This window comes from Amphiura filiformis, chromosome 11 (assembly GCF_039555335.1).
Source record: "Amphiura filiformis chromosome 11, Afil_fr2py, whole genome shotgun sequence".
NCBI lineage: Eukaryota > Metazoa > Echinodermata > Ophiuroidea > Amphilepidida > Amphiuridae > Amphiura > Amphiura filiformis.
This window is the reverse complement of record NC_092638.1, coordinates 29615601-29641938: the sequence shown is the minus strand read 5'-3', so window position 1 is coordinate 29641938 and position 26338 is coordinate 29615601. Positions and strand designations below refer to the sequence as shown.

Sequence of the window (26338 nt, the reverse complement as noted above, 5' to 3'; positions counted from 1 at the left end):
TTTTCAAAATGTTCCAATTGAGCTGAAATTTATATGCAATATGATCCTTATGACATTCTAAACATTTTAAAGATCAGATCGTCACAGTCATCCGCCTAACTTACCTTGTGCCCTTGCAAAGGGCACAGTTGCTCTAGTTTATTTTATATTCTTTACTTTTCCTCTTTCATTAAACACCACTCGGGCGGTCATACCTTCGTAGCATTTCGAGATTATGTCCATTACAGACTCCGGGTGACAGTGGTATAGGCCTCCACAATATACTGCCGAAGCCACATGGTTCAGCTATGGTGCGGTTATCGCTCTAGTTCTTCTATGGTTATGTGTTTTGCGATTTTTCTAAATGTTTAAACTATACATGTGAACCTTACACTTTTATAGTGTGACACAAACGCAAGGCTCAAGTGACGTAAGGAAACTATGGCAGCTAGAAGAAAACACCAACTGATAAAAAAATGTTTTAGAGTTTACCCAAAGTGTGGACCATTTTGGGGGATGTGGGTGTACTTGCACGTTTTGAAATCTTGGAATACTTATCGATGACGTATGCAATGTTGCTGGTAGGCCTGTAATGATGTTGTCATTGTCATCCAATTTCAACATCACAATCAACCTTGGTGGTTCAGTTACCAAATACTGGTCCCCCACATCCTTCTACCCATACATGTACATAATTTGAAAGGTTACGGTGAATGACAATTTTTTAACAATATTTCTTACTGGTAATTTTTTTAACAATTTCTCATGGGTATAGTTTTTCTTTTCCATAGGCCCACATAATTTTCAGCAAAGATCTTCATTTTGAAAAGAAATGATTTCCAAGTCCGAAAATCGAGATCATTTTATAGCAGTGAACGAATTCAGAATTTGAAAGCCTCATCTAATCGAAATCAAAGGACATGCAGAGAAAGTGCATTCCAATGGGCGGAAACCGTCTGAAAAATACCAAATTGTAAAAAGGCCCAGCTTTTTCTGTAAAAAAAAATGGAAAAATCAGCCCTTGTTTGATGAAAAAATCACAAAAACCCCTCTTCTTAGCTCCCAGCACCCTTCAGAATAAATCCTGGATATGGGTCTGCCCGCAGCAAATTGCCTTGAGTGCCTTTGGTCAATTCAAGTACTTAGTATATCGATGTGCCTATCTTTCTTTGTCAAATTCTGATGGACTTTTCAGATTGAGACGTCACATGTTTGTTTGTGTGCTTCTTTTCAGGAAGTCTTCGAAATAAATCACAACAGAAAAGGATACCAAACCCGAAGGAAATGGGCATCACATGGTCACCCTATCATAAATCATGCAGAGGAAGGCAAAAAAGACATGTTTCAAATTGATAGGCAAAGTACTACTACTTGGTATAGCTGCGTGTGTTATTTTGGCTTTTATAGGGCCCTGTCTGTCAATAAGATTCAATCTTGATTCAAAGAATAAAGAAGACTTTGGACATTTACAAGCTTATAAAGACACTGCATTGTTAGATCAGTCGGATGGTAGGAGGCAGCAGAAAGGGAATAGTGCAATTGAAGATGTGAAACGTGTGCCCAAGTTGTTCAAGAATGCTTCAAATTTGATAGTTCCACCAAAGCAAAACAAACGACTTCAGGCGAAAATTAAAAATAATCCACCTGTAAAATTTAATAGCGTAAAACTTTTACCACATAAAGATGTGAACAACAAAAGTAATAATTCATCAGGCAAATTAGTACCAAAACAAAATCAGATCTCTCATGTGACATCATCGATAATTAGCAATGCAACAATATGGCAACGACAGACGCATCTAGAAGATATTTTTATTGGAGTAAAAACTGGTGGTGTTTATCATAAGACGAGGCTTGATTTATTGCTGGAAACTTGGATGAGCAAAGCTCAAAATCAGGTAAGACTTTATGTCACATAAGTATTCTAGCTATCTAAACCCTATTTTTTATAATAAAACTGTTTAATATTCTTGAACGGGTAAAGAAATAGTTCAAATCTGTTTTACTCCCTTCCAAGTGAAATTCAGAATGCTGTGAACATTGTTGTTTTAAGACTTATCTACAACATTTACTTTGTATAATTGAATCACTTTCCTTTAATTGTTATTTGTTCTTCATTTTCTCTCTAAAAGCACTTTGAAACTTGTTGTTCAATTTTGTGGAAATGGCCAGAGAGCAAACTAATTAAAAAATTAATCAGATGATGTCACATCGAATGACATCATAGATGAAGTCGGAGACACATCTGATGAAAGCTTGACCACTTGTATGGACCAGCTGCTCCGTTATTGTGATAACAGAGAGTATACTCATATAAATACTATAAATTACTATAAATTCATGTCAAGAAAACCTAGATACTTTTAGCTACTTTTTGACATCATAGAAGTTGTTTTTTTGACATAATAGAAGTTGGTATATTCTTTTACCTGGTCTTACGTGTACTGGGCTCGATAAGGATGGCCAATACAGGAGCCAATATTTTGTCTCTGTTCAACATCTGACTAGAATGCTGATGATGCATGCAGTCTGCGAAAGTGCTATATTTTGTTGCCTTTTTTGTAATTCTCTGTAAATCATATGTTAATTTGAAGTCATGTGGCTTCTTTGATTTTTATTTTAAGATGTTCACTTTTCTTTTTCAGACATTTATTTTTACTGATGAAGATGATGAAGAGTACGAAAAAAAAGTTATTGGTAAGTAAATTTCAGTCATCAGGGTAATAAGGAAGTGTATCAAATCATTGAAACCCTGCACTGTCTATAGCAAAGAGTTTGGCATTTTGCTGCAGATGTAGTGTGTGTATAAAGTGAGGTTCCGATTGGATGATCGAATAACGTTATCATCGTCATGAAACACCTCATTGGTGTGACCCTGGTATAACCTGGTTTTTTTTTCATGTGATAAATAGACACACAAACAGACACACAAATGAGAGGTATATGTTGTGGAGATGCCCAAAGACAGTCAGACTTTAATTACAGTTTGGGGTCAAAAACAGAACATTCATTTTGGGTAATTATTTAAAAATCACCTATAAGACAAAATCTAACATTGGTTATTATGCTATTGTCATTTGAACAGCTGTGATGATCTCCATGTGAGTACTAAATATCTTCACAATGTGTGTACCTTAATTTGGTAACCTCACCCCCCCAAGACACCCCGCCGCACACACACCCTACAAACCCCTACTCTTAAAGACCTGCAAACGAGGACCAGCAACTCTAACTGAGGACTTTTAACACCTGAAGCTAGGCTCCAAAATGTGGACTCACTGATGTTTAACAATCCAACTATTGCCTGACTTGACACCGGCAAACAATACATGGTCTTATATATCGACATTGTAGGTATTTTTACATTGTTTACAATATGTTTGTAGCTGTGTACATCCTCAGTTGCAGGGAGTCCTCAGTTGCATGCTCTGCATCCTCATTTGCAGGTCTATACAAACACACCACACCCACACACATTCCCCACACGTGTGCACCCCACACAAACATCCACCCACACACCAATGACCACGCCCACTCACACAAGTTGCGTTTTAAAACAAAAAGGTAGGAAGTGAATGTAGCTGACATCAAAGGTTATTGTTCTTCTGGGTATCAATGGAGTGAACTTTGGAGCTCAAATAAACTTAATGGGGCAAGGCCATACCATTGAATGTGGGCATGTTGCCTATGGGGATTGACACTAAACAGGGGTGCGTGAGCAAACTCAAAAATAGAGTGAGTGATGTCGCCAGGTCTGAACGTTGGACCGGCTATTATAGTAGGTCCGTATGCACAAAAGAGTTACACCGCATCTAAAGTTAGACCGGGTCTAAGTGGAATTTAGTTCCATCAGGAATGGTCCTTTACCCTTATTTCCTTCCTAGAGTAGCTAGCAAATTCTAAAGATTTAAATGCATAGTTCAAAAATAATACAAAATAATAACTGAAGGAAATGTAAAGGAAAATGTCCTTTCTCCTGGGACTAAATTCCACATAGACTAGGTCTAACTTTAGAACCCAGCCTGTATAGGGCTTTGTGGGATTCAGAGGGGTTAGTCATGGAGACATCCATTTTGCCTCATTATAGAAACTTGTGACATTTTGTCTGATTCACATTTTTGTAAATGTTCTGTAGGCTGTGTGACTGAAATAATATGACTTGTGTTTACCCTCTTTCAGATGGTCATCTTATCAATACACACTGCGGTAAAGACCATTCCAGGTATGTAACATTTATATGTGGTGTGTACAGCAGCCAAAATTTGTAGGGTTGTGTGTTTGTGAACACCATCAGTTGTAACACATACACATTGACATCATTAAACACTAACTGGCAGGTGCAGACCCAGGTTTTTGGGTGGCGGTCTAGCTCAACTTGTAGCTCTCAAATAGTACGTCAATCCTTGGGGAGGCGGGGCGATCCTGCCTCGGAGTCAAAATATTTTGAAAAAATTGAGGTCAGATTGCAAGAATTTTTTTTAGAGGGGCACCTGGGCTCTGGCTGGCACTCCACCTCATGAATCCACCCCTTGTAACCAGGTTAATGCAGAAAACCTGTACACACTACATTAGGTTTCACTCCCTGAAGAGAATTGATCAAAAATTGAATTCTCTTCTGAGATTGGTACCTGTCAATAGTTAACCAGATCACCAGGCTGTCATTATAGCTAGAGGCAGTATATAACACAAATGGGTCAATGAGTTACATAAAAAATGACCTTGTGTGGTTTTCAGTTCCCAGAAAGTGAGTTTTGCCTGAGGCAATTTGTGGTTAAATGTTGATCCCTCACTCTAAGAGTTATTACCGTCAATTTGGTTGAAAAAGGAGGTGACACATCAATTCTGTTCAGGCAGTGAAACCTAATGTACACACTTGCTAAACACTTGCAAAATACACACTTGCTAGACTGTCAATAAATCACAAATAGCATCAAAATGCTGAAAAAGCAATATCTTACAGTTATGATGTAAAATTTTGATATGAGAGAACAAAACCTAAGACTGGGGGAATTCCCTCTTTACCTCCCTCTGGCATTGCCACATATTGCTAAATAATGTGCATAATCTAGCATGAGTTATACTATATTTTCTATATATATTACAGAGAATCCCTGTGTTGCAAAACGGGTCTCATGTTTGATGTATTCATGAAGCAGGATAAACGGTAAGAATAAATGAGTGAGTACAAATCTGATAGTGTAAAACACCCAAATGACTCAAATTAATTGATAGTATTCCTCTGTTGCAATTCAATTGGGCTATTCAATTTGAAATCTATCATATATCCCCATGGAATATTTAAGGAAAGTCTTCCACAGAGGGAGTATGTATTTCAAATGGAATTAGCTAGGGTTAATTATTTAAAAACCCATACACCCCTATATATTGGCTTTACTTTTTTATCGTCCACAACTGGAATTTTTTCATTGTGTACAATAATGTTGGTAGGTACATGTAGAGGGAACTATCTTTACTATGTTTTTCCTTTTCTCTCAAAAAAGCACTGTGAAACTTTGCTTACTTATATGTGCTATATAAATTGTTGTTGTTGTTGCTGTTATTGTTGTTGTTGTTGTTCCTGTGGCGCTTGTCAAATCCTAGCTAAGACCCTGGGGGGGGGGGGGGGCACTCGAATATTAAAGTGACGTACCTGTGCCCACCAGCGTATGAAACTAGGGGTCTATCGGTGTAGAAATTTTCAGAAAAAAGGGGATCATTCGGTGTTGGCAACGTCAAAAATGGGGTGATTTTTTTATGTGAGTGCCCAAAATTTCACATCATTGACAATCAAAAATTATAGCTTTTTACCCAACTTTACAGTACAAAATAGATAAAACGCATTCATTTTGCTGAAAATGCGCGCATAGCGCTTTGAAATTTTAATTTGGAGGACTAATTGTTAAAAAAAGGGGGTCATTAAGTGTAGGCTGCTGAAAAAACGAGGTCATTGGGTGTAGGATTTGCCAAAAATACCGGGGGCTTTTCATGGGCACATGACGTATGTCAATATATGGAGTGCCCCCCCCCCCCCCCCGACACTGTGTGGCATCTTTTATCAGGCAGCCCTCTGAACAAGATTTGATGATAACGGAGAAATATATATTTATTTAATGAAGACAATATTCTTTCTTTCTCTTGATTGATTGATGATTGATTGATTGATATTGGCTAATTGATTTCATTTATCCTTCAGATGGTTTTGTCATCTTGATGATGATAACTACTTGAATGTCAAGAACCTTGTGGCATATCTTCAGAAATACAATCCAGACAAAGAGGAGATCTACACAGGCTTTACCCAGTTAAGAGGACCTATTAAAACCAGTGACAAGGCAAAGCCTGGGGTAGGTATAACTTGAACTTTTAAAGTTATTTCTGCACATTATGCTATTTTTCATCTTGGCAAGCCAGTGACATCAACGTGGTGAGGCAGCTGTTTTGTGCGCTTGTTTGAATTACTTATTTACATAAAAAGTTTTTGATTTGCCATCAACCAATTGAAGAAACTTACTATTTTCTTTCTGAGAGTCAGTTTCGGCAGTGAACAACTAACTTTTTTAAGCTTGCTGTTGTTGTGATGATCCAGCAGCGAGAAGTTATGTCACTAATGCTGGTTTCATACTTCCCTGCCGCTCTGAGGACGATTTTGCTTCACTGCACAGTTGCACCAGAAACCCTTGCAGTGACCAGCGGTAAACCGATATATCGATCACTCCACCACTTTGCCCAAGCGGCAGCATCGCTCAGAGTTCAATTCAAGTCAACCTTGGAGTGATGCCATTCTGATGTACTGTGAGAACATGATACGATTTTTTGCAATGCTTTTATAGTCATGCCGCTCCCACTCAGCAGTGTGCTGCTCCGTTTGCAGGAAAGTACAAGCGGCATGATAAAGCGTCAAGTTGCAAGTGGCAGAAAGTATGAAACCAGCATTACAGTAGCGGTATCAGTCTCCAACAGTGGATCATAAATATGACTTAGATTGTAGATGCCCTCGTCTCTGTTTGTTTATATATCTCCTTGCCCCTTCTGATCTGATCTGAATACTTATTCACATTTCTGAATAATAAAAGATCTCATGTCAGTATCATTTCACTGCTATAATAATTTTAATTTTTGGTGTTATTTTCAAATACATGTACCAGTGTTTTAGTTTTCATACACTTGGAATATTGATGTGCAATATTTTATAGGTATTTCTCATACTATTTCTCTGTTATTTCTCATACTCTTTTCTCCTCTGCAGGAAACCTTCAAGTTTTATTTTGGTACAAGTGGAGCAGGATTTTGCATCAGCAAAGCACTGATACTCAAAATGGCACCTCATGTATGGTAAGTATTAATAAGCTATTCCATTGAATCTGCCATACCCTTGAGGAAGACTTACAGAAAGTCTTAGACAGATGTTTCTGAAATGGAATTGGCTATATAGGGTTAAACATTCTAAAGCACATTATAGCTTGACCTATTATCTTCCATAACGGGAGTGAGTATTTCAAAATACAACCATTTCTATTTTAAAGTAATACTCCTTCTGTGGAAAACTTTCACAGGGTGTATGTATATATTTTAAATAGAATAGATTGATGTATGTTTGTGCTAAATGCATTCAATGATCATTTGATAAGTGTACCAGGATATGGGATTGATGCCATGTTGTAACATTTGCTTAAGAGGACGTCCTGGATATTTTTTTTAATTTTATTTTTTACATGTTTGTAATGTACTTTTATAGTTAACTAAAGCTGAATTTATACTCGATCGCTTTTGCATTTAGGAAACTGAACAAATGAACAAGAAGTATCACATATATCTGATGTGATCAAGCAAAATGAGTCGGATGTTGGGAATATTGATTTTGAGATATAGCCAATAATTGTATTCAACTTCCTTTGTATTTTATTGCTCTGAGTAACACTAAGATGGACATTTCTCTAGCATCATAATTTTTAAAGTTTTATTATGATGGGGTTTTCAGCAAAATAAAGCTCCGAGAATGGCTTTTGTAATGGAATTAAAACCGAATATTGATTTTGATTAACATCAGACTCATATAGCTTCTTCTTCTTCTTCCTTATTAGCTGGCCTCATATGTATGAGTAATACGCACTGCGTACAGACAAGCTGTACTTATTTTTACTCTGGAACCTAGAGTAGATGAGTGTATTTTTGAAGTACAGTCAACAGTACCGGGATGATCCCCTGCTCTTTTCGAATAGCATGTGACGTTCTTTAATGTGCACACTGCATTAATGTGAGAAATACATGTACATGGGACCGACGGCTTAAAGTGCCCTCGTCCGAAGCACTAAGCAAGTAGAGTGAAGTGCCTTGCTCAAGGACACAAAGAGCCAGCCGAGCTCAGGCGGACCTCGGATTCAAACCTGTGACCCTTGGATTCACATTCCAACACCTAAAACCGCTCGCCACGCTCCCCTCTTGATCGCATCACATATGTCAGGTCCGAACTACCTGTGCAATGTAGATAAAAATGTTATGTATTATTTCATGGTTATTCATATTTTTCTTATCATTTATCAGCAATGGTAATTTTGTCAAAGTGTGCGAGAGAATTCGATGGCCAGATGATATGGCAGTTGGCTTTGTTGTAGGTGAGTTTATCATAATGTGTAAACTTTCCAAAATGGAAAACTCAAAACAAGCTACATGTATAAAATATCAGTACCTTAGTTACTGAGCGCCGTGAGCGGACATTTGATAATTGTTCAAACATACAGGTATCTCATAGTTCATTAATCAGTGCTCTTTCTGTGAATCATATAATGCACCTTTTATTCATATTCAATATGAATATGCTGTAAACTGATTAAAAATTGCAAAATGGTCACAAATAAAAAAAAATGCACTTAATAATAATTTAATAAAATTTTGCATGATATTTATTCAAACATACAGGTATCTCATTCAATAGTTCATTAATCAGTGCTTGTTCTTTGAATTATATGATATATTAAACCATATTAGCACTCATTTTATTGATTTATTTAATTTATGTGTTTGTTTGTTTGTTTGTTTGTTTGTTTATTTATTTATTCACATTCATTCATTCATTCATTCATTCATTCATTCATTCATTCATTCATTCATTCATTCATTCATTCATTCGTTCGTTCATTCATTTATTTTTATTTTTATACTTATTCAGTTTATTTATTTATTTTGACAGAGGTTTTAACCAATAATTCCCTGATCATAGAACCCAGATTCAATTCTCACATTGAAGCACTTGGTAACATAAGGCTAGATCTACTTACAAGTCAGGTAAGTCAGTGTTGTGGGATTAGAGTATCATGCATGATTCATAACCTCATTAATATACAAGATGTGTTTAATCCAATCACAGATAATGACTTTTAAATACGCAGATGCAAATGCAGGTTATTGAAAAAGTATAATGACCACGCCTCGTGACATCGCTAAAAGTACGCTTTACAATGACCGCGCTGTGTGACGTGTTATGCATTCGATAAATGTACGCGGACGCTGGTCACCATATTTGGCCATCGCATGATTGCGCGCTAGTGTGATTGGTTGCTAGCGGTATTTCCTTCATAGGCTATTCGATTTTTGACAGGGAAAACGAAAGATGCAGTTAAAATTGTGTTGTGTTTTCAAATTTAAAGAAGGAAATGTGGCGAAAATTAAATAAAAAAAGTGAAAAGTGATGGTTATGAATGAGGTTAATGACTTTGCATCAGTTATTTTTCGGGTATTGTGAAATATCTAAACATTGTGCTTTGGATCTCGGAATATTCCTTGGGTCCAAAGCACAATGTTTAGATATTTCACAACACCCACAAAACAACTAATGCAAAGTCATTTTAACCTGTGATTCAAATCTGCTACTTACTGTGTAATCCAACATGGTATTGCTCTCTACTTGGACAAAACATGCTATATTAGACAGTCTGTACTCCGCCATATGATGTTTGTATAGGTTTGTGCAGGGTTCGGCTGCAATTAGCCTTGTTGCATTGCAATTGATACAATCTGATTCTGATGATTCATCAGTGGTAGAGAAATTGAATTGAATCATCTGGAAACATGAGCTAAATATATCTTATTTATTTATTATTATTTATTCCTGTCTTTCTTCACAGATAACATTGAGTTATAAAATTGATAAGACGTTCACCAAGACCATACATATCCCAAAAGGTGCATTCAATACAACTGTGGACCCAACAAGGTAAGAGTACACTGTAATTATTGGTGTCATCAAATTGTATTTGAGTGATACATATGTGACATGATCTGGTCCATGGAGGCCAAATGTATCCCTACTAGTATAGGGCCTTTTGACTGTGGTGATCCAAAACCATGCTATATCATAAAACCTGGATATATCTAGAGAACTGCTAAACCCAGTGACTGCTAATTCCCCAGAAATTGGAGCGGTTAGTGGGTTTTAGCGGTTCTCGGATATAGTGTGTTTAAAAGGCCCTATAGTAGGGCTAGCCAAAAATATGGAGTAAAAAACAATGAAATACATAAGAAAATAGACATCACAAAACTTCGTAACCTTAGAACTAAGTATGCTAGACCTTTGGTGTTTTCAGTATGATAGCCTAATGTTTGTATAAGGTAATAATAATAGTAACTCAATTTGCAAAAATGCCTCCTATGGCCTCCGTGGACCAGATCGTGTCGCATATATTCTTAGCAAGAGTTTAGGAATTTGAAAGATATACATAACTTTCCTTCTTCCTTTACAGCCAAGTGGGTGTAATTGTAAATTATATATGTAATAACTATATTCTTGAACCTACGTTCAGTTTTAAGCATTCAGGCTATATTTTAACTGAAAAGAAAGGGCAAGGTATACCAACTTGGTGTGACAAAACAAATACATCAAATACAGACAGTATGCAGGGGAACAAGAAAAAACAAAATAATATCAGCAGGTAGGTAAAGTATGATGGCCAACATTTGCTTATTCCAAAGCCCACAATGGTGTAAAACTTACAAAAAATATGTCAATATCAACTGACGCATATGCAACTAATCAGACATACTAAATACTAAACCAACAATAAACTAAACATAAATAATTGATGTGATGTTTATATTTATACTATTTGTACTCCATTTTGCAGGTTTAGGTCTCTACACTGTATGCTGTATCCAGACTCTGATGGATGTCCCAAAGTATGACCTTTGAACCGTGGTGCAAGCAGGCAGCAATACTGTGATTCATAGAGTGTCGCAAGTAAGGCACCACATCCAATTTGGTCCTATAGACCTCTCAGTGCCCGGTTAGGTACCAATGTCTCTTAACATCACTCATTGGAGATGTAATACATTGTATCAAGCATAATAATTAACATTTGCATAGTGTTATTGTTTTTCATTTAAATATAAAGCGAATACACTGTTCAAATGTTCAGGGTACGATAAAAAGTGCCATCGGTACCTCTTGAACACCGATAGCGCTATAGGACCAAAAAGATGTTGTACCTAACCTTAGTGCCTTGGTACATTTCACTTTCTTTTGTAGTTAGTTTTCAATGGTTCAGAGGCAGAGAAATGTATCTCCACAAGCTCTGTATGATTGCCTGTGTTAACTCATGCACTCAGAATCACCTTTTCAGTAAATCCCATAAGCCTTTGTGGGTAGACCTATGATGTCATCATCACGCCGATATATAGCACATCGTTACAATGCACTTCACAGCTTTCAAATGCGCAGAAGCTATGAATCAATTTGCATTGTGGGATATGGTGCAATAAAATAGCTGGTGAATGTATCCTGGTGAATGTCACTATAGTCTGTCTCATCTCAAGCTGAGAGTAACGCCATGTTGGATTTTGTTGTGGCAATTTCAAATCACGCGTGCTAACGTAATCCCGCGGGGCGTATACACACACATTGAGGGGCAATTTGTCCATATGCTGGCGACGCAACCGCATGAACACACTGATTCAAGTCTGCCACTACAAAATCCAATATGGCGTTAATTACTCTCAACTTGAGATAAGACACAGTATAATCTTTCCTTATAAAAGTAATGCTACTGGATTAAATGGACATAAACATGTTACATTTACAGGTGTGTTGGTTCCTCCTTCAGATTTTTTTAAGTGACAGTATATGCTAGACCCAGTTGAAAATCAGTTGAACAGTTAAACCAACTTAAACAGGTGGTTACATCTGTATTTCTCCAACAGTTGAAACCTTCAAATTTGATCCCAAAACTCATCTGTTTCAGATTTCCTATGTTTAATTTCTCTTCCTTTTGCTTCTTTGTTTTTGAATCCAGCGGTAAAAAGGCACTTTATAAGTGTTGGTTAATGTAAGTAATAATGTAATGTTACTTCCATAAAGCAAAAAACAAGTCGGGTTGTCCTCAACCGACCAAACAAAATATTGAGGGCAAAAATTATTCATAAAGAATGCCAACTTTAATTATAGAAATTCTATGTCAGGTTGTTTTTTTATTGTTTTTTTTAGGATTTTTGCTGTCTGAATTATCATATGTGACACGATCAAGGGAAATGAGTCGGATGTCACTAATATTGATTTTGAGATATTGGCACAGAAAGTGTTAAAATTCTTTTGTTTTATATTGTTTTCAATGATTGATAAATTGATGTAACTTCGCAAAGAGAAGTCATATCAACATGGGGTTTTCAGTTTTTGAAAGCTCTAAATGTCCTCTTTAGAAACTTATGTGAAACTCATTTTCGACCAGGGTTAAACGATATGTGACTCATGTCACATATAAAGCTGTTAAACATTTTCTTCACCTTTCTAAACTGTTCAAAACATAAATGAAGTTAAACAAAAGTGAAATATTCCATTTGACAGCTTTAGATTATTTTACGGCTTTTTACTTTGATTTTTAAAAGAAAAGAAAAAACAAATTCAGACAAACTAAAAGTGATAGAGAACAATCAAACCTTTTGCTCCCTAATGGAAATCGGTCAATTGCATACTTACAGAAAGTAGCTTGACACAGAATATTGGTGAGTGCATGTTGTGACACCCATGTATCTTTCTTTGAAGCAATAATTAATATTTAATATGGTGCTGCATAATTATATGCATATATATGTTATGGTCAGTTTCATTAATAGTGTGTTATGGAGTTAATGGACAATCGTGGTGGACCCGGGTCTGTTACTGCAAATTTCATGCATTAGGGGAAAGTACACAAGGTATTAGTTAAATTTTATTTCCTTGAGATGCACACAAAAGGGTGTATTTTGTCATTAGGTTTCACTGCCTGAACAGAATTGATCATGTCTCGCCTCCTTTTCAACCAAATCGATGGTAATAACTCTTTATAGTGTGGGATCAACATTTAACCACTAATTGCCTGAGGCAAAACTCACTTCCTGGGAACGCAATACCACACAAGGTCATTTTTATGTAACTCATTGACCATCTGTGTCATATACTGCCTCTAGCTATAATGACAGCCTGGTGATCTGGTCAATTCATTGACAGATACTAACCTCAGGAGGGAATTCAATTTTTGATCAATTCTCTTCAGGTGGTGAAACGTAATGGTGATTCTAGCATCCTCTTATTTATCAGTAGATATCCACAAAAAAGGCTTACTCCAAAAATGTCAGTTGATTCCGATTTTGCGTTTGCGGGGTATATGCATGATTATGTGTATTACACTGCTCCATAGACCGCTCTGTTAACAGAACCTAAATACAAATTTGACATTTTTGCTAAACGAAAACACACAATTCTTGCAGATTACAGAGGTTTCCAGTGGTGTTAGAATCGCAACTTTTGAAAGAAAAGTCAGGGGGATGAGGCTGCATGATTGTGTATCACAAAATGCCCCTTTAAAACTGATGTCCATCTATGCAAAAATATATAATAAAATCTTTAATATACTCTGTAAAATGTCACAAGGCAGCACGCGCCAGGCATATATTTCATGATTTGCACCTGAACTCTGGTTAAACCTTTTAGTTGAGTGATTTTCAACTTATTGTCAATATTATAATACATTAATAGCTGCCAGTAACAAATTTATGTTTTATTTACTTAAACCAAGCAGCACTAAAATGAATCTAAAATAACCTGATTTAAGGCCAGAGTAATGAAAGACACATTCGTCCACGACCGAATTTGAGATTTTTTGATATTTATCAACACTAACATGTATTCTTTCACTTGAAACTGACAAAATACAACTTGCTAATATTTATTCGTATTTTTGCTTGATTTATTTCGCTCTTTTCAGCTCTAAAGAGTCACATGGCTCAAGACAGCTTAGTAAATTGGCGGGAAATGATGAGTCAGAAATGCGCGAATGCAAAATATTGTGATTACACGCGCGATTACTCTGCGCGTATGTCCAACGCAGTCAAGGCGCATTCGGTATGTTGTTAACGCCAGCAAATGTGGTGTAAACAAAACAAAAATTTGCTGTCAAAATGCCACTTAGATTTTTTAATTATTTTGAATTTTGGCGCACTGAAAGCAGAGATTATAGATTCATTGGTGCAAAAAGATGCATATTTAGACCATGCACCAGATACAGCATTTACAAGTGTGAAAGTCTTACCGTTTTAAAATTTAAGGGCGTGCATAATTTTGACATTTTTTACTAAAACGTCGATTTCTCAGAGTTAAGCTTTTGACAATATTGCACGATTTTTGTGCCAAGATAACTCGAAAAATATGCAAGCAAAGGGTAAACTTTTTGCACTATCCTTTAGAGTACATCAAAGTCTAGGGAAGGTTTTTCATTTTTTAAAATATTTGTTTTAAACAAAAATATACACCATTATGTGCAATTTTTAGCTTAATAGAGTGACAAAATGGCTTTTTTCACATGTTTTTTTCAATATTTCGAAAAAAAAGACGAATTTAAAAAAAATAAAAAAACCTTCCCTAAGTTCATGTCTCTTCTTCATCAAAAGCTAACTGAATTTTTTTTACTCCGAACGGATTTTTTTCTAAGTTGTCACAAAAAAAATTGGGGTAAAAAAGTGAATTTTTGTGATTTTTTCAAAAACTTGAGAATTTTGAACAAATCTGACATCACCATGGGATTCCTTGACTCATTTCCTTTCCAAAAATGTATAGTTTTATATACTTTGGACATACAATTCAGAAATAATGAAGCTCGAAAAGGTCCATGTTCTCTCCCATTACACTGGCCTTAAGTTAGAAAATATTATACAGACAGCAAAATAATTAAGGTGCCAGTTATGCTCACCCCTGTATATCCTAAACAAAGACAGATATCAAAATTAATACTAGCAGCCAGTACCTGTACCCTTTAGTTCTGAGTTAAGACCTTATTAGGTGAAATCAGTTGAGTATTAAAGAAATGGTGATTGTAAACCCAATGAAGGAACAAAACAAACATTGCATTTTAATTAATCAATGGAAACTTAAGCATGGTACTACAATAGTTCTCTTGTTCGAGATTGATTTAAATACAAATCAATAGAGCATGCAACGGAGCAAACTGCAACTTTGAATCTTCATTTGGATTTTGTTTCCTTATTTCTTGACCAGTTTCAACAACTGAGGTCTTAAGTCTGAGCTAAAAACTGCAGCTATTGGCTGCTGGTTCTGTTTATAACATATCTGTCTTTGTTTAGGCTATAACTGGTACCTTATTTTTTTGTAGTCTGCAGTGTGTGTGCTTCTACCCAGCAAACATCATGTGTTTTACCTAAAACATTTTAATGTCGGTTTCTAAAGATTATTATAAAAGGGTATAAAAAGTTTTGATAACATAACATTCAAAAATATTTTTGAAACTTGTTGCAAAACATTCTAATAGAATGTTATTTTTAAATGTTGACACAATTTTACAATAATATTTTTACATTTTAAAAATATTGTTGTAGTGTGTTTTCATAGAACATTTAAAAAATGTTTTTAACCTGACATTTAAATATTATTAATAGTGTTGACCAAAACCATAGCATTTGTATAGCATTTTAAAAATATTTTTGTGTTTGCTGGGTATTGTGCTAGTTTTAAATACCATTCCAAAATGATGTATTTTAATCATGAAATTTTGTATATTAATAATCTTTTGTATATAAAGGACAGAATATTAAATTAAATTATATTATAATTTAATATTGTTTATGTATAACTTAGCAGCTGGTTGAACTGTATATATGTTTTAATTAATTGAAGTTCTGTATTTTCTGATACCCTATTGTATGCAATACATGTAGTAGGAGTCTACTACTAGGCCAGTTTTATTGGTAGAGATAAATATAAATATGTGAATTTGTTGTAAAATCATTTGCTAACCTCTTTTATGTATCTATGTATTTTATGTTTTAATTAAAGTTCTGTATTTTTTATACCCTTTTGTATGCAATAGTAAGATTATACTACTAGGCCAGTTTTTATTGGTATAGTTGAGTTGCTCTATGAAAAACGACATAAAATTGTACTCCGACTGGTCCTTACTGATAAGCTGTCAACAAAGAGCTAAGAAGTGTGACCACTAATTCAACAATTATCATCCTTGAGGCAATGAGCAATTAACTGAACAGACCAGGAACAGAGCAAGCATAAAGGGGGGTAATTGCTAGTAATTACCAGTAATTGTGATAGATTAGTGGCTTAGATTTTATGTCCTTTTTCATAGAGCAACTCAACTATACATGAATTCATTTGTATAAAATCATTTGCTAACCTCTTTTATATATCTATGTGTTTTATGTTTTTTTTAATTAATTAAAGTTCTGTATTTTCTGATACCATATTGTATACAATACTAAGATTCTGCTACTAAGCCAGTTTTTTATTGGTATAGAAAATATAAGTATGTGAATTCATTGTAAAATCAGTTATTAATCTCTTTATGTATATATATGTCTCATAACATAGGCACAGTACTATTTACTAGACCAAAACCCAAGCTATTCTACACAAAATAATAATGGTATATTACCAATGCAAAATGCATGTATCATGGGGGATGATGGATGCACAACTGTCAGGCCTGTGTACATGATTATTTTGATGAAATGTAAATTTCCAAAAAGTGCACCTTTTCATCTCAAAGAATATCTTTTATGCAGAAAGTTGAAATATAAGAAGTAACTGGTTGTGTAGGATGTACATATGTGTAGTTATTTTTAACCCCCTGAGCACTACCTGCCGATCTAACATCGCCTATGATTGGTCAATTACATGATATCTTTACTTTAATCACCAATCAGAATGGAGCTTTGAAAATAATTCACCCCAATTTTTGCGTGGTGAAATTATTCTAACAATGTTGGCGATTGGTCCAATTGATAATGCAAATTTCTTTTTGGCAAATCGGCAGATAGCTTTCATGGGCTTAATCATGGTGAAACATGTTACCATTATTTTTGCACCGTATGCAAGAAATAATTAAGTCAAGCAGTAAGTACTACTTTTCTCTACACATAAAATGTGAGAATTTATTTTAAGCAATATATGTGTATTCCATCTTCTTTTCTTGAATAAAACAAATAAACATTGTAAGACATAGAATGCTTCCACCCTGGGGGATACTTTTCATTATTTTTAATGGGTTGTGCCACCCAAGTTTCAAAGTACTATCCCATTTTTGGCCCCCATGCACACATGTGGGGCTTATGTTATCATCCAGATGGTTGGCTGGCTGCCTGCTTGCTTGCCTGGTGGGCAAATTCATTAATCCACTGTGCAGCTCCAAGGCAATAACCGATCAACTTCAACCTTGGTATGGTGATTGGATATGATAGCCTGATACAAATAGTTTGCAAAACTTTTTGCCAAAAATATTTTGAAATATATATAGTAACATTTTGACATTTTTAAAATCTAGTGTTTATTTGTATAAAACTTTATCTAATCCGATATTTAATTAAAAACGTTTTGACCAAAACCAAAACGTGTTTATAACATGCTTCTAACGTTTGTGTTTGTTGAGATGTGCCAAAACATAGGGCTTTCTGATTTGTTAAAGGTCTAACATCGTTGGCCAGGCCAACTGGCCAGATTTGTGCAGTACCTAAATACCAGCCATACTAAATGTTTAGGCCTATACTAGGATTTGGGCAGGTAACCTTGTCCTTAGATATCACAATGTTCTTTTACACTTGCAGAATTGGACACTTTTATTATCATGGATTTTGTTTTGCCATTAATTAAGTAAAATGATTCAGACAATGTACTTTTTTATTGACTGAAATAAACATCTCACTAAAAGAAAGCTTAATTTAAAGTTGTTTGCTTGTCATCGTGATTATGTTTGGTTTTATAGAACATTATGCAATCGTGCATCACATTCTTATAATAAACCAAAATTTCATGTGGCCATCAAGACACGTTACAACAGTCATTCCAGTTGCCTTATATGGCTTCTAACGAGTAATCCGATTATACAATGGTGAATGAATACTTCGTCAAACAATCAAATCGGGCGATCTGCTCATGCCCATTGCTGGGCCAAACGCGTTCAAAACACATAGTATTGTGCAGAATGTGCACCCTTTTGAAGAAATGAATGCACTTCAGCTGAATTCGATATCCTATTGTCCTAATTGGTGAATTTAATTTTATTCATCTCCAGATCCAGATGAAACACAATTTGTATCAGTGGCTAACCTTTCTTTCACTGACCAATAGAATAAGGAGATGAATAGATCGGGGTTTAGCGTTGCAGCTATCTGATTAGTACCCCTCCGGTTCTCCGTCATGTATAACGATAATAGCAATGAATCAAACTTGAAATACTAACATGATACCATCATAACGTTGAAAAAGGAATATTATGTAAACTATAACATAATAATTTTGATTCCTTACAACAAAGTGGGTAACTTGTTTACAAAATGATTTTCAGTTTGAGTTTCTTTTGTTATCTTAAAGATGGCAGTATAGTACTATGGCACCGAAGTAGACTCAACTCCGGTAACACAACCGTTACATAATGATGCATATTGTCTTTTCTGTGGATGAGCACTGTATATTCAAACTAATGACTTCATAAAATAATTATGAATGTATTAAAAAACTAATCTGTTGGCCTAAGCCGAGGCCCCTCAAATAAGCGTTTCATACTTCTTCTACATGTACCTTCACCTCAATAAGTTCTATTTTTCTATCATTATCCAAACTGTTTTTCACCCTCTTAGCTGGTGTCGCTGGATTAACACCCATAAGTTCCTTCACAGCATCCCGTAACTTATAATAATCTTCCTCTGAATTATACACCTGACACGAGATTCGGCACCAAATTTTCCCGCCAAAACTTGGCGTAAAAATATACACATTGTATTTTTCTCGTAGATCATTCATAAGTTGACGATTCCATTCACCCACAGGGGGGACAACATATCTATCACACGGTGGTAATCCAATAAGTGCCATACAGGGCGCCCTCATGTGTGATGGGATTGCAAGGTTTGGTGTACCCCAGGCTTCACTCAGCATTTCAGCGGCCCATTCAATCAACCGTGATGTGTAGTCCATTATATTCTCCTGGAATGAAAACAAAAGACCATTGTACATATTTTGTCATTTACAAAGTACCCTCGATAATTTTAAGTGTTGGTAAACATGTAGTTCATAAAGAACATCTGTTTATTTATTTATTTATTTTTCATAATATTTACAACTATTTCAACAGATCTTCCAACCCTGGTAACTTTTACTTATACATTTTTCATGGGCAATTAATTGGAAGCCCTTGCCGTCAACGATGGAATAATTTCTTAGACAAGGATAAAAACATGCAATAACAACGTTTTCTTGATCCTCATTTATTTGTGTGGAAATTGAGGGCGCTATTTACATATATGTTAAATTTCACAGGACACGCGACATGTGACGGTCGAGGCTGGCGAAAATACAAGGCTGACAGCCCCCATTCAAAATAGACGGTTAGCAGTTAATAACATACTTACTGTGGGATACATTGTCGTATCCCTACGGTTTTAGAGTAAGATAATTATGCTTTGACACCACATAACAAATTTAGAATTGTTTGTGAAGATTTCATGACTATGTGTTAATCCAATGGCGACGTCAAAATGGCGATATCGCATCAGCCACCACCTGTTAAATTTGATTTAGCCAAATAATTATTTGGCTAAAATTATTCCTAACATTTCCACGATAAAAAGTTTTTTGAAAATTTCGTTGCTATTTGGTACTCTTTTACTGATGCTTGAATGCTATTAAGCCAGTGTCTACTCCTTGTAAAGATTTAAGATAGATAGCGCCATCAGTGTTCACCTTTTCTTAAAAATGACGTAGTTTTACATACTATCACGTGAACCAAGATATTGGTAATATAACAAAATAGTGTTTTGTCATGTAAGATTCGCCAAAATGTTCACTCAAAACGGGCTTCTAAAATTTAAATGTACTGCATTTATAGCACAATACAAAATAGAGAGAGCAATCACTCGGCGTAGTTTTTTAAGGGGCACACGTTTGAAAAGAACACCATGGTGTGCGGTTTTGAACCATTTTTGATGTTTGTTTTTTTTTTGTTTTTTTTTGATGTATCACAATTTTTTTCCATTGTTTGCAATTATGTCAGTCATTCAGTACTCTAAACTGTTTACACCAAACCGTCCTCTATTTCTTTGAATACTTTTTTATGCTAAAGTGGATCTTCTCGCCCTCTACACTTTACACAAAAACGTTAGATACCCTGAAACATGCGTGTGAAAGTACGAGGTTGAAACATGCTTTGAAATTACAAAATCAATAGCCCTTTATGGTATTCCGGGTAATGGGTAAGAGCACTTTACTACCAGTTTTGTCTCACTAAAGGAATAAATATGTTGGAGCGGATATAACATGAAATACTTTGAGAAACATAAAGCAACTTACCAGTCCTCCAAGTTGACTACGATAAAACTGAATTGCAGTAGGAGCCAAAAGATAGGGGATGTCATCTCTGGTTGCCTGCAAACAATAACGGTCCTGAAGTCTCGGGTAGAATTGGTAGTGTGATGTCACTAATGGATGCGTGGTTTTGTGGTGCTTAGGATGCATCCATAAGAAGGCGCAACCACGTGGTGTGAAGAGCCATTTGTGTAGATTGCCTAATATATTTTATAGAATAAACAAATCATGTGATGATATGAAAGTTAATTATGATTATGTTAGGCACCACATCGAATGTGGCCCTATAGCGCTAGCAGTGCCTAGTTAGGTACCGATGACTCTTTCTACCATACCCCGGTGATGTAATAAATTGGATCAAGCATAATAATTGACATTTGCATAGAGTTATCGTTTTTCATTTAAATTATACGAAAGCGCTATACAAATGTCCTGGGTATGATAGAAAGAGTCATCTGTACCTATCGGGGCACCAATAGCGCTCAGAGGATGATTTAAGTACTACCCAACACTCCACTGGGGTCAACTTGCGGTTAGCATAGCTGTGTGAGTGAACATGACACCACTGCTTACACACAGCATAGACGTGCATGGTTAAATTTGAATTTGGACTGATATATTTACAATAAAAACACATTCAAAATGTTGGTCGATTTCACATTTTATGTTATCTACAGAAGGTGTGAATTATCCTTTGTGCATACATCACTTTTGTTCTGAAATCGAACAAGTAATAATGACACACACAATTCTAAAACAACATCTTTTGCACAGAATTCAATGGGATTTGAAAAGTAAAGTGGCAGTTGAAACTCTAGTGATAATACTTTTACAGTGCATGATGGGGCTTCCTTAAATCATCCTCTGAATAGCGCTATAGGATAGCGCTATAGATGTTGTGCCTTACTGATGACGATTCTTTTGATTTAGAATACCCTCATGTCTTCAATCACCATACTATTAAGCTACATAGGCACATCCTTACAGTTTTAGTCTTTAAAATGCTATTTTCTTCTTGCCATAATCTTTAAAAGGGTACGCCGAGGAAACTTTTCCTTCTATATAATTTACTCGAAAAGAATATGAGACTGTTAGGTTTATTCTGGCCCTGGTTCACCCAATATCTGCCACACTAACCTGCATAGTAATCAACGCCAACTAGCGACTCCAACTCCAAATTCACCTGTCCAGGCGCGTGTGCGCCATCAACAAACACCAGTATTCCCTGGCGATGGCAGACTTCAATCATCCGCTGTATTGGCATCACAATAGCTGTTGAGCTGGTAATATGGTCCAATATTGCAATACGTATGCCTGGGTTTAATTCGATGGCTTTCTCTAAGGAATTTACTACTTCACATTCATCCTTGAGTGGCACAGGAATGCTAAATACAACCTTCTCTACACCTGAGTTTAATAAGTGGAAAATATTTATATAAAGTGTTAATAATTTGGAGTAATAATTTTCTGTATACCTTTTATACATCCAACTGCAGGAAATGGGCCATTCCAGTCGAAATCCATACACCCCTATGGAAAACGTGACCTTAATCTCCCACACTAGGGAGTGTGAATTTCAAATGGAGTAACTCATTCAAGGAACTCAGTAAAAAATTTACACTCCCTGTGTGGGAGATTGGCGACGGTTCGCTATCTCTAAGGACCGCTATCTCTAAGGTTCGCTATCCCTAAGGTTCGTTATCACTAATTACGAAAAAGGTCCACTATACCTAAGGTTCGATATCACTAATTTTGAATAAGGTTCGGTATTTCTAAGGTTCGATATCACTAATTTTAAATAAGGTTCGCTATCTCTAATTTTAAATAAGGTCCGCTATCACTAATTTATTGAAGGTTCGCTATCTCTAAGGTTCGCTATCACTAATTTAAAAAAGGTCCGCTATTTCTAATTTTAACAATCCCGGTATCCCTAAGGTTCGCTATCTCTAATTTTAAATAAGGTCCGCTATCTCTAATGTTCGCTATCTCTAAGGTTCGCTATCTAAGGTTCGCTATCACTAATTTCAAATAAGGTTCACTATCTCTAATTTTAAATAAGGTTCGCTATCTCTAATTTTAAATAAGATTCGCAATCTCTAATTTCAAATAAGGTTCGCTATCACTAATTTCAAATAAGGTTCGCTATCTCTAATTTTAAATAAGGTTCGCTATCTCTAATTTTAAATAAGGTTCGCTATCTCTAATTTAAAATAAAGCCCGCTATCTCTAATTAAAAATAAGGCCCGCTATCTCTAATTTAAAATAAGGCCCGCAATAAGGCCTATCTAATTTAAAATAGGGCCCGTTATCTCTAATTCGCTATAAGATTCGCTATGATCAGTAATTCTATTTTAAATAAACATGATAATCGCTGGAACTGATCCGGTCCGAACAACCAAGCAAGTGAAAGAGATTTGAATCAGTTCACCGTTACCGTAGCGCACTAGTAGGCCTACAATTGATCAAACAGTGGCGGATCTATCGGGGGGGGGGGGGCAATTTGAGAAAAAATAGGATATTTAAAATATAACCGATCGCGTTGCGCTCAGGTGTCCCCCTAAGAACCATCCTGGTGGACCATTTTGGCAAAATTATTGAAAAAATGGGTAATGGTGAATCCAACGGATGAGGACACAAAACACATCAAGGATCAATAAATGATACAAGAGGATACCTTGAATAATAACAACAGGAAAGAAAAAAAGCAAGGTACACCAACTTGATGTGGGGAAACAAGTAAAATGCAGACTAGACAGTATGCAGGGGGACAAAAACAGCAAACGTAGGCAGAAGAAGTAGGCAAAGTTCGATAGCCAAAAATTACCATTTCCAAGGTGAGTGCTGAACCTGCAAAAACAACAAGGATCAATGGTAATACAAAACTGCACTAGAACAAGTGATGAAAATCACTGTGCATATAAACAGACACGCTAAACCAAACATCCAGAGTAGGCACAAAACAGGCAAAGTTCGATGGCCAAAAATTGCCAATTCCAGAGCCCACAAAAGTGTCAGGAAAACAGTACACTGGAAGTGATGAAAATCACTGTGTACATAGCAGTCAAACATTAAACAGACAAAAAACAACCGACGTTTCGAGCAGATAAACTGCTCTTCTTCAGGGACAGACAACAAAATATAAAGCAAACAACAAGAACTACATGCTGTAGTTTAAAAACAAATTCAAGTCAAAAATTGAAGGCAAGTTCAAATTGAAATAAGTAGCAAACAAAGACAGCAAACTCAGAGCAAAATAAGTTGTGTCTTCTCTCATTGAGAGCAAATTCACTACAAAGTTAGACTGGGAAACAATATGTAAAGAGACACCACCACAGGACAATAGGGTATTGTCCTAATTGACAGGAAGTAAATGTCGTGTTCCCTGATGGCCCGAATTAAACTCTCTATCTGGTCTAATTTGCCATCAGCTTCAAAACGAGCAATTTCGCGTCGTTCTTTCGAAAGATGAACCTCGATGTACGCATAGACGTCTTCCTCGTTTCGAAACATTTTTTTCTTAATAAAAAAGTAACCTACGCTGCGATGGTTTATATTCTCGATCGACGGGGCAATTAGCGTCGCGGGAGAATAACGTCTTGGGAGATTCACGTCGTGGGAGATTCACGTCGAGGGAGAATCACATCGAGGGAGAATAACGTCGAGGGAGAATAACGTCGTGGCAGATTCACGTCGAGGGAGAATCACGTCGAGGGAGAATAACGTCGCGGCAGATTAACGTCGAGGGAGAATAACGTCGAGGGAGAATAACGTCGTGGGAGATTAACGTCGTGAGAGTCTATAATACTACTAACCTTAACCTTCAGAGCACATTGTCCACTCCAGTTAAAAGAATTATTATATATTTTGTATAGACATCAAAGCACGTGTCTTTTAAACTCCCCGCCGGCTACTGAGAGAAGCTTCTATTAAAAATAAGCTTATATACTTTACTCCGCGCTCGGTGAGCGATTGGTTAAAAACCAATCATTGGCTAAAAACTAATCGCTAATAGCTCAGCGATGTAATTAATCTTTCAAAATCGCGTTTTGCGAGCTTCGCGCGCATTTGTACCAAGGGACTAGATTCTCTCTAATTCAGAATTGTTCACAAACCCAACCCCTCCAATTTCGAAAAGAAATCTACGTCACTGGTTAAATCACACTCAACCACTATATTGGGGTCAGTTTCAATTAAGTGACTCTAAAATGAGAACCAAAAGAAACAGTTTCTTTGAAGATAACGATCAAAAGTTGTCCTTTGATGATAATTGCTGGTTAAAAAAGCGCTAGAAGGTGACAAGGGCCAGGCTTATCAACCTGTCGACGTTGATTAATTCCAAATTTGACGCGATGAAACGAATAGTACTTGATTTTTATTCTGATTAAATATAACGCCTTTGACGGTCATCTATCAAATTATTTTCGAAAATGTTACGCTTAATTACTGTCGATGTTTTGAATTATTTTACAGACAAAATGGGCTATTCCAGTTGAAATCCATACACCCTCTATGGAAGATATAACCTTTAATCTCCCACATACATGACATCGGGGGTGTAAATTTTAAATGGAGTCACCCATTCACACTCTCTGTGTGAAAGATTATGGGGGTCATAGGGTGTATGGATTTGAACTGGAATAGCTAAATGACGGGTTATAATTGAACAAAAAGAATTATATATAATTACATAATTAAAGATGTAGTAAAACAATATCTGTGTTTGTTAAAACACATCTTCTTCTGCTTTTGTAATGCATGTATTTGTATTATTCTTATTACAATTTTTTAATGTTCAGAATATCTTGACATTCAAAGTAGTGAGTGTAATAAACTACTTTGTAAATATCTCATACTGCTAGCCATTGAAATATAATTATTTTCTTAATTTGAATATGTTCAAAACGTGACATTCCGGTAAACGTTTTCGACATCATTCGCAAAAGGTTATAAAAGGTTGTCAGAAAACGTTTAAATGTCGGGTTATATAAGGGTACATTAATGGTATAAAACGTTTTCATGACATTAAAAAACATTTGTTGGTAATTTACTTCACAGCAAACACAAATGTTTTACAGAAAATATTTAAATGTCGGGTTATATAAAGGGTATAAAAATGTTTTAATAACATTCCAAAAACATTTTTGAAAACTTGGTACAAACCATTCTAAACATAATGTTATTTTGGGGTTGAAAAAATATTTTGCAAAAAATGTGTGCCCAAAATATTTACAATAACGTCTTTAAAATGTTTTCACGACCTTTATATAACCCGACATTTATATGCTATTAAAACGTTTTGTAAAAACATTTTAAGAACATTTCTGTGTTTGCTGGGTGCAAATATTTTAACATAATGTTATTTAAGTGTTGACAAAATATTTGGCCAAAAATGCTTGCAAAAATAGTTTACAATGACATTTCGAAAACATTTTTAAAATATTGTTGTAGAACACACTATCCCAGCAAAACGATTTCATGACCTTTATATAACCCGACATTTTAATGTTATTAAAACGT

The 26338-nt window shown here is 35.7% G+C and overlaps 2 protein-coding genes and 1 long non-coding RNA gene across 3 annotated transcripts in view; 2 read left to right on the top strand and 1 right to left on the bottom strand.

The window, feature by feature from the left end:
* Positions 1 to 1249: 1249 nt before the first annotated feature.
* On the top strand, positions 1250 to 11412 carry LOC140164697 (beta-1,3-N-acetylglucosaminyltransferase radical fringe-like). Its single transcript, XM_072188051.1, has 10 exons — positions 1250 to 1877; positions 2625 to 2676; positions 4159 to 4201; positions 5084 to 5143; positions 6173 to 6323; positions 7226 to 7311; positions 8521 to 8591; positions 9167 to 9261; positions 10101 to 10189; positions 11097 to 11412. The coding sequence occupies exons 1-10, from the start codon at positions 1296 to 1298 to the stop codon at positions 11152 to 11154; spliced, it is 1287 nt and encodes a 428-aa protein (XP_072044152.1). The 5' UTR covers positions 1250 to 1295; the 3' UTR covers positions 11155 to 11412.
* Positions 11413 to 12639: 1227 nt separating this feature from the next.
* Positions 12640 to 16358, top strand: LOC140164696 (uncharacterized). Its single transcript, XR_011860561.1, has 2 exons — positions 12640 to 14054; positions 15137 to 16358. It is a non-coding gene; the product is annotated as an uncharacterized lncRNA (long non-coding RNA).
* A 2586-nt stretch (positions 16359 to 18944) lies between these two features.
* The window catches only part of LOC140164695 (uncharacterized), a 43691-nt gene continuing 36297 nt past the window's right edge, over positions 18945 to 26338 (bottom strand). The window contains exons 4-6 of the mRNA XM_072188050.1: positions 21959 to 22228; positions 20807 to 21021; positions 18945 to 19444 (exon numbers count right to left, since the gene is read on the bottom strand). Of these exons, the coding sequence (XP_072044151.1) occupies positions 19019 to 19444; positions 20807 to 21021; positions 21959 to 22228 (911 nt within the window). The 3' untranslated portion in view covers positions 18945 to 19018. The remainder of the gene's footprint in view (positions 19445 to 20806; positions 21022 to 21958; positions 22229 to 26338) is intronic.

Bases quoted from the DNA above. Each gene is read 5' to 3' on its own strand.
- LOC140164697 (XM_072188051.1), top strand. From the start codon at position 1,296: ATGCAGAGGAAGGCAAAAAAGACATGTTTCAAATTGATAGGCAAAGTA. The intron at 8,592-9,166 runs GTGAGTTTATCA...TTATTTTGACAG, and splicing joins GGCAGTTGGCTTTGTTGTAG to AGGTTTTAACCAATAATTCC. The intron at 9,262-10,100 runs GTAAGTCAGTGT...CTTTCTTCACAG, and splicing joins TAGATCTACTTACAAGTCAG to ATAACATTGAGTTATAAAAT.